The following is a 16,326-nucleotide window of genomic DNA, read 5'->3' on the forward strand; positions in this document are numbered from 1 at the left end:
TGTTTGCTGTAAGCTGGTGGAGAAGGTGTTGCTAAATCTCTGAGTGAGATCCATGGCAACGCTGCCAAGGAACAATTGGCTTCCGAACCAGAATTAGGGTCCGTGGGAGCGGATCTGGAAACGCCTCGTGAAGGCTGCATGGCCAAAACCGAGTAATCACATTTTGTTCTAACTAAGCTCCTTCTTAATCACAGTCGAGAGAAATTTGTGGAACCAATTTTTGGTTCTTTTTCAGCTAAAGATCTGAAGTTTAGCCGTTTCTAATCCAAACAACAGATACCGAGGATTGCGCTGTGCCTTCTGTAGGCATAATTTGTTTTGAGATCCACTCAAAAACAAGGAAGAGGACTGTCATATATGATTATGTGGTAGTAACAATAAATGCAGATCTAGTCAAACGAGACCTTGTACAACTGAGGAGGAGATTTAAAGAAGTGGGCAGTCATGGACAGCTACGGATTTCTGAAGCGTTTTGTAAAGGCCAGTGGTTTAACACAAGTACACAGACAGAAGTAAGGTAACAGGAGTGTCACTGTCGCCAGAAGAAAATGGTGGTAAAAGGCACAGGTCTGTGTAGGATCTCTTACTAGACCGGTGTCTTGCTGCCTAAAACTTGGGCTCCGAAATAAGAACCAGTGAAAAGTAATTCACTATTGCTCATTACATATGATGACAGCATATGTAAAAAAAAAAGTCACCAATAAATATCTTGTTCACCAATGGTTAAGATGGAAAATGTCTTTTACTGAAAAATACTTCTTTTTTTCCCCCAATGTTCCTAAGACTGCTATTTTTAAACATAAATAAGTAAATGAATCCCTTCAGTAGTTTTTAACATGGATAAAGCACTAAAAAGCTTGGGTTTTTTCTGAATACTTTTTCCCCTGGAACCTGAAGATTTCTGTGCACTTTTTTAACTTTATTATGAATGTTTCCTTGACCAAAGATGGAGCTTTCAAAAAAAGAAGGAAAAAGAGAGTTTTAATAGCAGATAAAATTTTTGACAAGCAAAGAAACCTCAGATGATAGTAAGCCCAAAGGCGACTATCATTTTGTGGCAACTAGAGCTTCAGTCTAGATCGGAGTTGGTTGATCTAGAAAAGGAAAAGTTGAGACAGTTGTTTGGGAACAAGAAGGGTAAAATGTTCTTGGAAATCAGAAGAGAAATGTGTGAGGATGCCTTAATAACGTTTCCAGTTTCGATAAGATATTCGAAAACTGAAATAAAGACATTGGTACAAAAGAGTAGATTAATAGAAGAGTAAGCCACAAGGTGTACATAAAAGCTAGCGAACAAAAGGGGAGGCAAGGAGCCTGAGAATATTTCAGAGGCAACACAGTGGCCTCAAAAGAGAATATTTTGGGCAGCTGCATTTTCTGTGTCCCTAGGAAAATGGCATCACTATAAAGGCGATGTTCTGTCTGAATGGGTGCCAGGTAAGAACTTCCTCTGCAGAAAAAATAAACAAAACCAGATTAAATAAGTTTGATTAGTTTGATTTATCAAGTTTTTTAGCGACCGTTGATACGTAGTGTTGTGAGGACTCAGGTCTGTGATATCTGACTGCAGGTCAGCGTATAAAATTCTGATGCTGCATATTGTGATGTGACTTTAGAGGAACGCTTCTGCATTGGGGAAAAGCCCAGTTTTACAGTGCTCTTAGAAGAATTCCTGTCTAGAAGGCAAGTAATTATGATAAAGTTATGCTGCTGTTAGTTGGCGTAACCCGTGTTCTTTGGTACCCCTGGACGTACAACGATCGTTACCGGCACCCCATGGGATTTGTTGTTCCCTGCTGCGATGGGTGAGCAACGCGGCTGAACGGAAACCTCTGGCCAACTGGTGAGGTGAAGCTTCAGCGTATTGTGGCAGGTGTCACCTATAGCAACGAAGCAACAGGCTTTTTTTTTCCCCCCCCCCGGACTAGCACCTAGGCTGTGCTGTCCCACGTGACAGCAGCATACAGTAGGCAGCTGAGCTCAGCCTGAAGGCATGTGTTTGACGTGCCTCCCGCTCCCCCGCTGCTGCGACCACCTGGCGCCGCGCGCGAGGCGAAGCTGCAACCTGATGCTATAATGCGTGACAGCCAGGTGTTCAGTTTTGCTGTTTCATATGTCAGCGTTACCAAACCTGATGAATAGCAACGTGAAAAACGATGACGAAAAACGCTAGCCGGAGAGCGGACTGCTCTTTGACTAAGATCGGAATAGACCTCTCATTCAAAGGTGCAGATGCTGTGGCATAAATGAAGTCTTTGCTCTGCACGCTGTTGTGCGTGATGCTTAAGAGCGAGCATTGTTTCAGAGTGCTTTATGGCGCTGAAGTTGCAGTGCTATCCCCCTAATACTATTGCTTGCTTGGGAGGGTAATTGCTCCTCTCCTAGGTGAAAAACTAATGAGGGAAAAAAAAATTTTGACTGTATTTCTGCAGGAAAAGTCCATGAATCGAATAATCCTAACTGCAAGCTATAAGCCAAGTCATCAGTAATTATATTGTGGATTGCTACCTACTCAGATTATGATGCAACAGGTTATGATTAAGTCAGCTTTACTTTAAAACATCTTTTAACCTTGGCAAAGAACAAACCTTTTCCAGACTTTTCGGTTTAAGCATTCTTATGGTAGAGGAAGTCAAAGTTTAGGTAAATGTATCCTAATTATTACCTAACATTAGGTAAATGTATCAAGCTCCAGTATCATCCTGGATTTGGGAAGATAAAATCTTTCTTACTGTCGTGGTTGCATCCCATCAAATTATCTACCTCCTTTAAATTTCAGTTTTTATATTACGATCAGTTCCTTGAAATATGTAGAAGCAGACCATCCTTTGCACGTGACTAGTTTACAATAAACGTGGTACGCTTTACGAGCTGCCTTTTCTAAGTTTTGCGGAAGCAGTCTGCCAAGTAATGCCTCCATAATGCTCTCCAGGATACTCTTCCTACGCCATCATAATCTCTAAGGGCTCTTGTTAATTTTACTGGTGAAACATGGAACGTGAGGTGCATTTCCTGCCAAAAGCAAGCATTATTATGCTTTCCTGCCTAACCAGGTCTCACCCAAAGGTCATGCGGCATTCATCAGGAGTAACAGAAAAGCCAGTGCTGAGCCAGGGCTTGACCCTCTGCCTTTCCACAGGTAGGATTCGTGCGAGCTGAATCCTTCCAGCTCTTGAAGAGGGATTCGCTTTACTTTTATGGACTCAAGGCAGTATGATAAGTAGAATGGAAAAGCAACAGGTTTGAAATTAAACTTGCTTATTGACTTGTAAGTGGAAGACATTTCTATAGGGAGGAAAGGTAATAGGTTTTAGGATCAGTGGTTACTTTGGATGCGTAATTAGATTTAGAGCGCAAATAGCCTGTAGGTTAAGAACTGATGCATCACAGGTTGACTCGTGGACACGAAGCTATTTTATTTTCTCTGGAAACTACTGTTTTGAAAGCATGCTTAGAGTGAATTATGTCCACTTCTGAAGAAAAGGAACAGTCTTACTGTAGCCTCAGAAAGCCTTAGCGGTCAAGGCTGGTGGAAGTCAGCCAGATTTACACCCAAAATGCTGCAAAGCTCATTGCTGATCTTGACACCCCATCTACAGAGGGATTCAAGGCTTGTTGTCGTCTATACTTCTGGAGTACTGAAAAACAGAGAGGAGAACACCCACTGTTATAGTTCTTCATACCTCAAGTTCACCCTGTCCAACCGCCAAAGAGAATGATTCCGCTTAATTTATCAATACGCCTAGTAATTAATTACAGTAGTTTAGTGTTGAATGAACTGTACGTTTGCACCCCTCCGCTGGTTTTTTTCCACAAGGTTGCTTCAGCAGATGCTGGCACTATCACTTATTTTGTGATTATTTAGAAATAGTGAACAGAGCTGTACTTCTTGCCTATTCAAATGCAGAAGTTGGCCTGTAGCCCTAACTTCTTCCTTTGGATCTCATCAGGGTTTTTATAAACTAAACAGGAGAGAGAATTGGTGCTTTAGTGTTTCCAGAGCTTGTTAACATCTTATTTTTATGGCTTCAAACATGCTACACATGCATTTCAAGGGAGAGTTATGGTCTTACTGCTTGCAGGGGAAGATTGCATAGAGAAGCAGATGCAGTCGCATTAGTAATTTACTGAGTGGTCCTTTGCCATGTGTTTTGGTATTAAATCAATGTATAGATATCTACTTGCTGTAGATAACGTTGTTGGGATGAAGCTAAAGGGCAAGCACACAGCTAACTTGGGCCAGTTAAAACAGATAACTGAGGTTCTTCATGACATTTTTGCTGAATTACATAGGTACAGCGTTGTTTTGAAATAAGCTTTCATGTCATGTACTGTCATGTAAAGCTTCTAGCTAGTGCCTTCTGTAACCTACTATTTCCTAACTTTTTTGATTTATTATTCACTACATTGATAAGTGGAGGTAGGATCATTTGGTTATTAAGTTTGTCCGTCCAGCACTTCACACTGTAATACCCTGCTTTGTCTTGCTGTAACTTTAACAAAATGCAACTGCTTGGACTGAACTGTCCAAGCCTAGTCTCAGGCTGATTTCTTTTTTAAGACATTTAGCCAAAAGAGCTCATTCACATCCAAGAATGAGTCAATTCAATAATCTCTGTGATTAAAAAAGAAACCACGCAAAAAAACCTACCAAAAAACCCGAACACCAATGAACATCCACAAAACCCAAACCTAGGCTCTACAGAATTGAGGAAAAGCGTCCTAAAACTATGGATGGATTTGGCCTTTTGTTGCTCCTTTGAAATCCGCTCGGATTTAGCAAAGCGGTACATCTGTAAAGAATTTCAGTTCGTATATGCTCAGCGGTGATGACTCCTGTGTCAGCTGTTAAACTCCCCAAAGGCTCCATTTGAGCACATTGGAAGGTTTCCCCCCCGCAAGCCGCAGCGTTGAGCAGAAGCGGGATGCGTTGGGTCTGGTTAACGGGCAGGAGGGCAATACTGCAGGCGGGCTGTTCCCCCTGCGAAAGGGGCCGTGGGGCAGAGCGTGGAGTGTGCCGTGGGCTGGGGACGGGCATGGGCTGGGCTGGGCTGGGCTGGGAGATGCTGTGAAATGGGAAACGTGACGTGGGAGGGGAAGCGCTACTTCAACCGCAGCGTACTGGAACTGGGTGAGAGGTAGGGATAGAATAACGCTGGCAAAGAGACCGGCTCATGTTATAGTTCCTCCCTGGGAGGGGAGGACCTGGGCGGTAGAGCCAAGAGGAAGGGCTGAAGCAAAATCGAGCTGAGGGACTGCCCCGCTGCAGGTGTGCACAAGCATCGTGGGGCACTTGAACGCTGCCTGGGAGAGCTGGATTCTACCTGCGTTGTTCCTATGGGGTTCTTAAGATGCCAGGCAAGGAAACGAGGCTGTTTATTTCTCAGAAATTATCCCTTGTTGCGTATTTCTGGCTTTCTGGGTAGCCAGCTTAACAGTGAGATTTGAGTCCTCGACACACAAAGCACTCACGGATGCTGCTGAAGTCTCTAGGACCTGAGCCTTGAAAATATAAGGATGTAACCATAAGAACTGAATGAATTATTGATATCTCAAATTGATTGTCAATAAACACATCAATTATGAATCATTTAGCAGCTGAAATCAACCAGAGCAAAGCACAGCGCGTGTTCCTTGAGTAGCCACTTGCACGTGAGGTCAATATGAAAACATGGGAGCCAGGGCTGCTCTACGACAATTTCAAGTTTGGCGAGACATGAAGGACACATACTGCATAAAATTTCCACGGAACAAAATTTATCTGAACGTCAAGATGGAATGCTGGTCGGAGTAGATCCTTATGGGAACACATATTATTTGTTTGCTTGGTTTTGGTTTATTTTTCTTTTCACTGATACCAGCAAAAAAATTTTCCATCACTTGTGCGCTGCATTTGTGCAGGGTTCAGTTAACACTAGGCAGCCAACAATGTCACTTATCTGGGGGTAAATGAACTTGCATTAGCTTTAGTGTAGCTGTCGTGACTGCAAATAATCACGCAGGTGTTTTATCGGGAGTTCGGTGCAGACTAGGAATATATTCTGTTTGCTGTCGGCTCCAAAAGCCACGCTGCCACATCTCTGCGGCTGTTGCTATACGAACGGAGTCAGTTAAAGCTAGTGAAGGTCTAACTGCACAGTATACAATGGAGGTTCATCTGAAGTCTCCCAACAGTTTATGAGGCTTTTGGTATGCCTCGTGCAGAGAGATACTATTGATAGTTCAAATGAGCCGGGACTATCTGGTGCCTGAATGTCATGAGTTAAAAGTCAAAGGGCAAAACGCCGGTCTCCCTTCAAGCCGGCAGAAGCTTTGCTGTTAACTTCAACAAACCTAGGACTTCTCCCTTAACTCTGTGCCCTTGGTTTTTGGAGAAGAAGGAATTGCGTTGCGCTTCTACGTCTTGGGGCTTCACCAAGACTCCGTATTCTGAGCGTTTTTAAATCATCTTTTATTTACTCTGATTGTGTTTTGTGGGAAACTAAGTTGAAAGTGTATTTAAGGGCCCCAGAGACCCGCTCTGATGAACTGCATCAGGAGAAGCTGAACATCTGCTGGATGCTCGGACACAGCTGTAGCAGAACTCCTAATAGTTCAAAAGAAATTGGAGAAAATCTGTTTGCTTTTAAGTTTCAAACCTCATTGCTCAAACTTTAAATTTTAATGTCCTTCCATGCAGATAAGAAAAGGTAGAAAACTCAATACAAAATGTTTACCACCTAGGCAGAACATGTATAAAAGGAGAAGGGAAAGGAAATCGAGCATTTTTGCAATTTTAGGGTGGTTTTACACAAAGGAAAGTGAATTCTGGAATATAACAAAAATGTGTAGCATACTAACACGAAGATGTTTTAACAGTGATTGTATTGGCTTAACAAATGCCTGGGTTTGTATTTCACATGTGAAATGAAATGGACTTTATAGTAAATAGATTTTTTTAATTTCAGTTAACAATTTTTTATCATAAGGAAAATGTACAGAATTTGTGTGGAAATCCATGTACTGTGTTTACTCAAATAAGATAATACTTTGCTGCAAACTTTTAAATATAATAAAATGCATTTAATAGCAATCTTTTTGTGGTATCGTCATTATTTATGGACATAACATTCAAAAGTATGGAAATTCAGTTGTGGATCAAAATGACCATAAAAACAGTAACTCAAAGAACATTATAAACATGTCAACACCCATCATTTATCACAGATGGCTCATACCAATGTAAAAAACATATAAAATGTAATATAATTCTCAACATATGGTTTACTTTGTTGCATTGTTCCTACATATCATTTGCGTTAAAATCCAGGAAATTATATTATGAAGAGAATATTGGTTTTTGTTTATTAAACTAAAGTACAGGTTAAAGTCATTCTTTTCTTGCGATGAACATATACCAACAGTGATTAAAAAATAAACATTTATTTACAAAATATTGATGCATACATATTACACAAGTCAGTTATATCAAAGTGGTTTTTTAAACAATATCTGTAGCAACCAACTATTTGCATTGGTTTATCATAGTGCAAACGGTAATGTTGCAAAGGCAGGTTACAATGTGGGATTACGGTTTGAACGTTAGACTTCTCTGCTGCCTTTTGTTTTACTACGTCTAGAAAACTATTCCCTTTCATTTAAAAAATATCTATTTCTTGCGAATGTTGAATAGTGTACCTGAGGATAGGGCAAATTCGTTATTATTCTAAATTCTTTCACTTAGATAACTATCTCTCTATTTACTCAGCCTGCTTACGTAGCACCATTGCCATTGATTACTAACATACTAATGAGAAAAAGGAATGGAAACACGCTAAATACACTATGCCATCCCTAATTTCAGGATTTGTCCGTTTATGTGGAATTCCATCTGATACATTTCACAATTCTGCACTATATATTCAAGTGTTTAAGGATGATTCTGGTGGTATTGTGTAGTGGTATATATGTTACCAGTATATATTTTCCTGTAAATACAATATTAAGTGAAGCTGTGAAGAAATGGACTTAAAAGCCCGCTCCTTCCGTCCTGAGATGAGAAGGAGCTTGCTTTTGATTACCAACGTGTACTGAAACCTGCATATAAATTTGCGTCTGAATGACTGAATATTGATTCCCTCGCAATGTAAGAACTTCAGGTATTAAATCCGGTGATTTTGATTGTAGCTTTTCTGTTTCACTGGCTCAAAGCCAGCCGTTAGGTAACTCTACCGTCCTTTAGTTCACGTTCTGTAGCTGGTGCTGCACTAAATCTGTACGATAGCCTATCATACAGCGTATAGGATGTCGGCAATGCCTAGCGTACGTAACTTCACAGTTTCAAAGACTGGTGAGGGGGTATAACTTTTTTTTTTTTTTTGGTAGCTTCCACAATTTGTGAAGCGGTGGATCTCACGACGGTCTCATGAGCACCCGCAGCGATCTACAACCATGGCCGGTATCTTGCCGTATATTATTTGTTCTTTCCCGTTGAAGTACAGCATGTTTATGGGGGACATCTTGGTCGGCGTGCAGCAAGGGCCTGCCGAACCTCTGGGGTTTGCTTGGTGTACGAGGTGAGTGTGCGGGTATTTTTGTAAAAATACAAATTCACATTCTCCGGAGCAGTAATTGGCTTTGTATCTTTTAGGTGCGATAATCCAGTCCCATCCGAAAGCTTCAAAATCCACTGTCAGCGGGTAGCGACAACATCGGGATTCTGTCGAGTGCTCGTCGCAGTCGAGGCCGAAATCTCTGCGAGACCGTTTCGGTGTGTCTGTAACTCTGACCTCTAAAAAGGGGTTCTGTGAGGAGAGGAGAAGGAATCGGAAGCATTACTGAGGCAAACCCAAGTTCACTAAAAACATGCAAATAGATAATATCTCAGACAGACGTATCAAATTAATATCCTCAAGTAATGTTTGCAAACAACACTTTCTTCTCCTGCAAATCTCTGCTACAGTTGATCTCTGCTTAAGGATTATTCCTCTTTTCCATGCTGAGGAACAGCATTTCCCTGCTATTTCCCTATAAGGAGCTTTAATTTCTGAGTATCTCTTTCTGAAATCACCATCATCTCTCTTAACTGCTAAAAGGTTTCAGAAATTTGGAGGATGCTGGATTTTTACTTTTGACGTGGGTTTTGTTTGTTTGTTTTAAACCCCATAATAAGAGCTACTTTTTTTTCTATGGAAGAACTCCCAAAAGGACACAAAGAACTCCAAAACCTTTTCAAGGGCAGGACGGACTGGTGTTGGTCTCCCTTTTGTGAGTCCTTCTGAAATTCCCTCCATTATAGTCGTATTCAGTTCAGGCGTTCTGGATATCAAGGAAGGCTTCTGGTCCAGACCAAGGAGGACAAAAATCCCTCCATAATTGCTATCGTTCTTGAATGACTGCAATGGCGGTAGAAATGAGCGTTTCACCTGCTGATACAGGTCACTGGTACTTCACAGCTTTCCCCTCTGCCAGAGGGCTGAATTTGCTGGGCTGAATTTGCTGGGCTGAATTTGGAGGAGCAGCTCATATTTTGACTACTGAAAGAGCCCTGTGGCCAGGAATGCACTTTTGGCAGATCTCTGAGCCACGTGCTTCCTACCGAAGGTGTGCTTCCGCAGTCACCAACTTAGAAAGAAACCGCAAACTTCACAATCACGAGTTTGAAAAAGTTCCCAAAGATTCCTCCCTCCACGCACTGATTTCAGCCCCGTGTGTCGGTTTGGCACTGACCAGGCTGTCCCATGAAGGAAGACCATTCCTGAGGAGTAAATAACAGCCCAGCTAACTTTGTTACGTGGATTTGTCCCTTCCAAGATACCCGCCCTTACGGCTGCAAGTTGTCCAGCTGCTGGAGCCGCTCCTCCCCAAGGTAAATGATCCGGGGAGGGGCTTGGTGAGAGGAGCATCCCCGTACTGGGAGCTGCCGGAGAGGGGCCGGAGGGATGAGAAATTTCCTCTCCGCTTATCGGCCGTGCATCTCACCCTGCCCTGCTGCCGAATCGGTTTGTTTTTACAGATGATGATAACCATGGGTTATCCACATGTGTGAAAACACAGCGTTGGGTATTTGAATAGATGGAGGTGGTGAGGACGTTCCTTATCATGATATCCAGCTGGCCTCTTTCAGGTATGGGAGATCCACATCTGTACTGGGTCTACAATTAAGGTATCCCAGCGTTTTTCCTTTAAGTTCCTTTAACGGCATTATACTGCTATGAAGTTAAATGTTACATAGCTACATGAATACAGTTGGACTCGATGATCTTAAAGGTCTTTTCCAACCTAAATGATTCTATGATTCTGTGACAAACAGATTGATCTACTGCATAGAAGTAGAAGAATATTCTCTATACTTTATTCAAAAGGAGGGATTTCTTGGTTGTGATTGTTTCAGCTGTGATAGGTTCACAAGTTTTTATAGGCGGTAGAGGATTAGGGATTTGCAGAAACAAATAACGAGGAAAATGCTGTAGTTTAACTGGTACACTTCAGATTTAATGTGTTCATTTATACTTACAAAAAGAAACCAGAGAGTTATTTTACACTCTTTCTCATCATTATGACCCATTTATTGTATCAAGCAGAATTTCTCTATTCAAATATTTCTAATAGGTGGAATAATGCACGCTATCACACACTGAAAGGTACACAACATTATGAAGAAGATCTGTTCTCATATTCATAAACATAGGTAATTCTTGCTGTTGTTAATAGAAACTATACACATACAGAATAGGGAGAAACTCCCTCACAGTTTGAATGCAAAAACCTTTCTCAGCACTATGGGAGGCAGCTTCCCTATCAATGAAATAATCCAATGACCGTGCTTTTTAGCTTTACTGCTTATTAAACAGTATTTGCTCTCAAATTTGAAAACAACATCATTACTTTTGATAGTACCATCCATCACTAATTACCAAAACGTTTTCCAGTTAATGCCTCTCAACATCTTACTGAAGTGCTGCGATTTGTCTCAATTTTTCAAACAGGGAAACGGAGGCACAGGAACGCTATCGATTTTGAGACGATCAGAGAGCAAAGAACAAAAGAATTGGCTACACAGTACTTGCATCTTCCATTCCCTAAACAATGCTTCCATTTTATCCTTAAAACACAACTTAAATGCTTTCCAATAAAATGCAAGATATTTAAATGGGATTTTTCTAAATAAACTTACCAATCCATCTTCACCTGGTCCTGGGAAAGTTACAGCAAGATCTCGTCCATTCTCATCAAAAGCTTTTATTTCGATGCCTAAATTGGATTCAGGCTGTTTGAGCCAATTTTGCAACACTGTCTTCACATCAATACTCTGCCAAATACCAGTGCCTGGGTTCATGTCAAGTTTCAAAGATCGAATTCCAGTATATCTTGTACCGTCTTTCATGGGTTTAATAAGTCTCAGGATCTGCACAAACACTGTTGTAGGTTTTTGGACTTGCCTCAAGTATATCCACAATTGTGCCTTTACTACTTTGTTATATTGTATTTTAGAGCTAAACTTAAAGAAGCAACATTTTGGTTTTCCCTCCATTTGTACAAGAAAATCAGCTATAAATGAATGGAAAGAACAGATTACTGAACAGGGAACAAAAAGAAATATGCATATATAAACCCGATTTTTTTTTTCCAGACCATGTAGGAAGTCTTACAATATGTTATAAACAGCATCAGTAACAAAGGGGATTTAACTTAATTCATTTTCTGTGGTTTATGCTCTACAGCAAATTTAATGGACGTCAACAAAATCATTATGCTATCCCCTAAAAGTAACATCACGTGAGCAGGAACCGATGGTTGTTTTGTGAACAGGCTAAAATGAGGTTTGGCTAATCGTTTTCTAAATAATTCTGGTTGGCGCCGTGTGCTCCGGAGGCTAAGCAGAGCGGAGGTGTGCTCAGGCTGAAACTCGGAAATGATGGGCAATCACGAGAAGGTGCACGCTCTGGAGGACCTTGGCAGTCCTCGGCGTGCTCGGGGCTCCGACCAGTGGGACCAGTGCTGTGGGCTGGCCTGTACAGCTGCAAAAAAGCCTCTTTCCCAAACAAAAACTACCTGGGGAGAGGGCAGAGCCTATTCCGCTTCACAGTGACTACTACCAACTCGCTTCTGCTAGTCATCTCCTGAGGACCTTCATAAAGCATGCAGAATAACAACTTTGCATAAGCTGACTCGACACGTACGTGGTGATCCAGCTATTTCTGATTTACAAAATAGCCTGAGTGTGCTACACATCGTACAAACGGAGACAGCCGTGGGCAAACTACATGGACGCTTTGATTTCTTTTCTCAATGGAAAAACAAATAATTAAGAGTATTACTCTAAGGATCATTTTGTTTTCTTTGCATTTGAACAATATTATAGGAAAGTCACGTGCAGGGCAGCGTTCCTGCTTCCTGTAGCCTACGATGCAGCTGTCATACCTAGTCATGGCAATATCTTTCCATGCCAGGATAAAATGGGTAATCCTAATCTTAAATGGTGCAGGGCTTTGACATTCATAAATCTCACCACTTAAGATACCTGTCTCTTTAGTGCATTTGAAATAGTTCAAGGGCTTTTTATGAAAAGCGGGAAATGAACTCAGATCAATGAAGCACAATGATTTCTCTTCGGCCATTGTAATTATATAACAGTTTAATTAAAAATAGTTATAAAGCCGTGGACATAATAGGCTGGAATAAGACTGCTGGCAGAGCTCAACTTTGTGATAAGGCTGCAGTAATATATTGCTATTAAGTGCACATTAATTAATAAGTTGAAGAATTTTACAGATAAAGTCACTTTTTCATCAATGCGTACATTTTTAGCTGGCTGGAGCAGCTGATATTATTCCAGTACGCGTATTGTAACGATATCTGTAACTGCTGACATGCTTTATATGTCCTGTCATCTTTTTCCTTTTTGACATCATATTGGTAAGTGTTATTTAAAAAAACAGCTGCCATGGCCAAATACTTTAGCTGATGAAGAACATAAGATACTATAGTATTAGCCATGCAAAAGATACTTGATAGGAGCCGTAGCAGATGTTTAGCACTCAGAAGATAACTCAGAATCTGCTCATTCAGTAAATGCCTTCATTCTTCCTTGGCACGACTACTGGAGCTGACTGCTCTAGCATGGACATTTCAGCATTTAAATCTGTTACACACATATTTGCTTTAAATATATAGTTTTAACTCAGAGGTGGGTGGTGCTAGTTTATGGGATCAGCGACGAAGCAAGAATTTAACTCTATGCTTGCACTTGCTATAACATGTTGCAGTTAGGTAGGTCTAGTGCTCTCAGCTGTATTTCTGCTGATTTCTATTGCTCCTAAAAATACTGGGCAGTGAAACCTCCCTCGGAAAAATATAGTCCTCTCGTTATCTGCACTTGTACTTTATATTTGCGATAGGAAATGCCCTGAGTACTGCAGATAACGAAGTCAACTAAACTGCAGACCTCCCTTTGCTTTCTAAGGCAGTGGGCAAATCCTAAGTGCTACAGGGCATACACGTTATAAGGAGCCAAAAACCAAACAGTAAAACAAAGGATCGCAACACGAGCATCTGAACCTGGCTCAAATTCTTTAGAAATAACGCTCTCCTCCCTCCCTCTAGCAGACTTCAGCCAGCAGCCTGTTGGGAGAGCCCGAGGAGGAGTTGCGTGGCTCTACGGCAGGGAGACAACTGTCTCGGAGGAGCGGTGGGAGGCGAGAGCAGCAGGGTTACTTACACTCCGTAGGCATTGTGATAATCGTTTCGGTGGTGGCATGATAGTCATCGTCTTCCAAAGAGCCATCGCTACTGTCGTCTCTCTGGACGTCATACTGATCAATCAGTTCCTGCAGTGGAGGAGCTTTGGGTAAAAGTTGTTTAATAACATCCCTGCTAATGTTAGGAGCTTGTTCCAGACGCAGTTTGCTGAGGATTTGAATTTTTATGGCTTCTATTCTGGAAGATTTTGTATTCTGTCTCCACGTACAAGCGTTGCACAGTCCATCTTTTTCGGCGTTCTCTGTGGGCTGACTATTGTCATCAAGAGCCACCGGATCAACTGAAATCAGCATGAACAGGTAAATATAAACATAGATCGCTAGCTTTTGCATGATCTCACATTCAGTGCAGCTTTTTTTCCTTTTTTTTTTTTTTTTTCCTTTTCCCTTCCCCTTTCCCTTTTCCTTTCAGTACTAAACAGATCCGTGAAAGCAAATGCACTCTGAGAGACAGCTTGCCACACTGGTGTACCTTATATATTCCAAGGGGGCTTTTTATACTCCAACTTTGATTAGGCTCATGTCGTCAAACCCGACGATTGGTTGCTGTCCCAACAATGAATCTGGCTGTCAGAGGGTAAAGCCCTGTCGATCACAAGTCACTAGACAGCGTTTAGTTACAGCCAAGGGTGAACTGATTTATCTGGGCACTTCGTAGAGGATATGTCTTCGCATACTGAAAGGATATATTTCCAAGTATTGTGGGCAGCAGTACTGAAAGACAGCACTGTCATTCTTAAATATATACCACCCATGTACTTGTACTATGAATCAAGACAGACCTCTCTCTAAACTTGCTTTCGGCTTCTACCAGTTTTTTCGACTTGAAAGTTTGTGCTATTTAAAAGAAAATCCCAGGGGATTACTGTTAGCAGGCAGGGGAGAAATACTTTAGAAATGCATTGCAAGCAGTGCTAACTTATGTTGTTCAACAACTAAAATATATCGAGCAGTTCATATTTCAGAAAACCTTAATGGGTTTTCCTGCTAGGTACAAGCTAAAGCAGTAATAAAGATTTTGTGCGTGTATGGCTCTCTGTAAATGCATATCTTATCTGTTTGTCCCTTTAGTGTATATCAAAAACAACAGAACAAATCCTTTACTGAATTAACAGTCAGTTATGAAAATGAGTCTGTCCCCTCTTCATACTATCACTAGGTCAGCAGAATCCTGGGCAGTAAATTAAATATTGAGAGATCTTTAGGAGCAAAGGTATTTTTAAGGAATATCTTTAGCTACTCACTCTAATATTACAGAGAAATAATAAAGCTTGCTTTTCCCATTAGCACTGAAAGTATTAAAAGACTTAAAACATTTAACTCTCTACTGTGAGTATATCTTCTTTTTCCATGGCATCTTTTATTTCTGTCCAAAACGTCTCTGTGTTATGCCAATTTCAGTGATACCTTTCTGTGCTTTCTTTTGCTTTCTACTCAAATATTTGTAAGTTCTCTATATGCGTTACAGTTTTAATATGCTTTCTGCGTAAGAGAGGCACATCTAGACGTGATTTTATACTTACAGGTTATGGCTTATAAAAATCTTACAGCGATGTAGTTCACATTTGGTGTGCTGTTAGCAAGAATTACGGAACTCGGGCTTAGCTGGGGAGGTGGGGGGGTGGGGGTGACTGTTCAGCCTAGGCTGTATGTTACAGCAAACAGAAATCCTGGAATGTCATGCCATATGCCAAAGTTTGCCTACCTAAGTTAGGACTGAATTGTCAGTTTCTCACCGAGTTTCTCTTCTTTTGCCATTCTGAGTGCACCTAAAAATGTGGCAAATGGGGTTTTTTGCCTATGTTCATGTAGGAAAAATGTTGGTATATAGAAAGATGTGGGACAGAACTTTCAAAGAGTTTTCTGCCTGGTCATTCATATTATTTTGTATCACCTCTCCAGGACATGCAAATTCACTGCATAGCACAGAACTGAGCCTAATATTCAACTCACGACCAGTGACGTAAATCATGAGTATTCAATTGAAATTGATTGTCCTACTCTGGTGTAAAGTTGATGCAAGCGATAGATGTATCACGCTCGCACGTTCCAGGCCTGTGGCTTTAGGATCAGACTCTGATATTCTGATTTCAGCCAAAATCCATGTTTAAAGGAAGCGGTTTGACTTCTTAGCTCCTCAGCATTTGCTTTTTACACAAGGTACCGGTGCAGCTACTCTCAACATGTGGTAGCATAAATGGGCTTGTGCTTCACTGGAACTAGGAGTCAGGATAGATCTGAGTTTGCAGTGGAGACTGCCTGCCATGCCTACAATATATTTTAAACAGACTCCTAGTGCATTTCAAGTGCTGGAAATGTATTTTTATGGAAGATGCATAGGATGATTCCCAGTAAGAATCTTTTTGAAAAGCATTGACCCTGTTGGTGAATTGGGGGAGGGGGGGGTAGGTTGGGGGGTTGTTTGTTTGTTTACTATTATGACAGGAATGTCATAATAAAACTATTTTTCATTACTTTTTATTTTAAACCAGAATGATGTAACCAGTTGGGTATAAAAAGGAATCTTCCCCCAAGTGGAAACTTTGACAGGTACCAGGTTTCACACTAGAAACAGTCGTAAAGAGAA

At 41.1% G+C, this 16,326-nt stretch overlaps 1 protein-coding gene across 1 annotated transcript; it reads right to left on the bottom strand.

Moving 5' to 3' along the window:
- Positions 1–8,402: 8,402 nt before the first annotated feature.
- Positions 8,403–14,072, bottom strand: MSTN (myostatin). The gene is made up of 3 exons (XM_075511633.1): positions 13,700–14,072; positions 11,156–11,529; positions 8,403–8,783 (listed from the first exon to the last, which is right to left on the bottom strand). The coding sequence occupies exons 1-3, from the start codon at positions 14,070–14,072 to the stop codon at positions 8,403–8,405; spliced, it is 1,128 nt and encodes a 375-aa protein (XP_075367748.1).
- Positions 14,073–16,326: the final 2,254 nt, after the last annotated feature.

Source organism: Mycteria americana, chromosome 9, assembly GCF_035582795.1.
Source record: "Mycteria americana isolate JAX WOST 10 ecotype Jacksonville Zoo and Gardens chromosome 9, USCA_MyAme_1.0, whole genome shotgun sequence".
NCBI lineage: Eukaryota > Metazoa > Chordata > Aves > Ciconiiformes > Ciconiidae > Mycteria > Mycteria americana.

Excerpts from the sequence above, each read along its gene's own strand:
- MSTN (XM_075511633.1), bottom strand. The coding sequence starts at position 14,072 with ATGCAAAAGCTAGCGATCTATGTTTATATTTACCTGTTCATGCTGATT. Across the intron at positions 11,530-13,699 it reads TATCACAATGCCTACGGAGT|CTGATTTTCTTGTACAAATG; the intron begins GTAAGTAACCCT and ends ATTCATTTATAG. Across the intron at positions 8,784-11,155 it reads GACCAGGTGAAGATGGATTG|AACCCCTTTTTAGAGGTCAG; the intron begins GTAAGTTTATTT and ends CTCTCCTCACAG.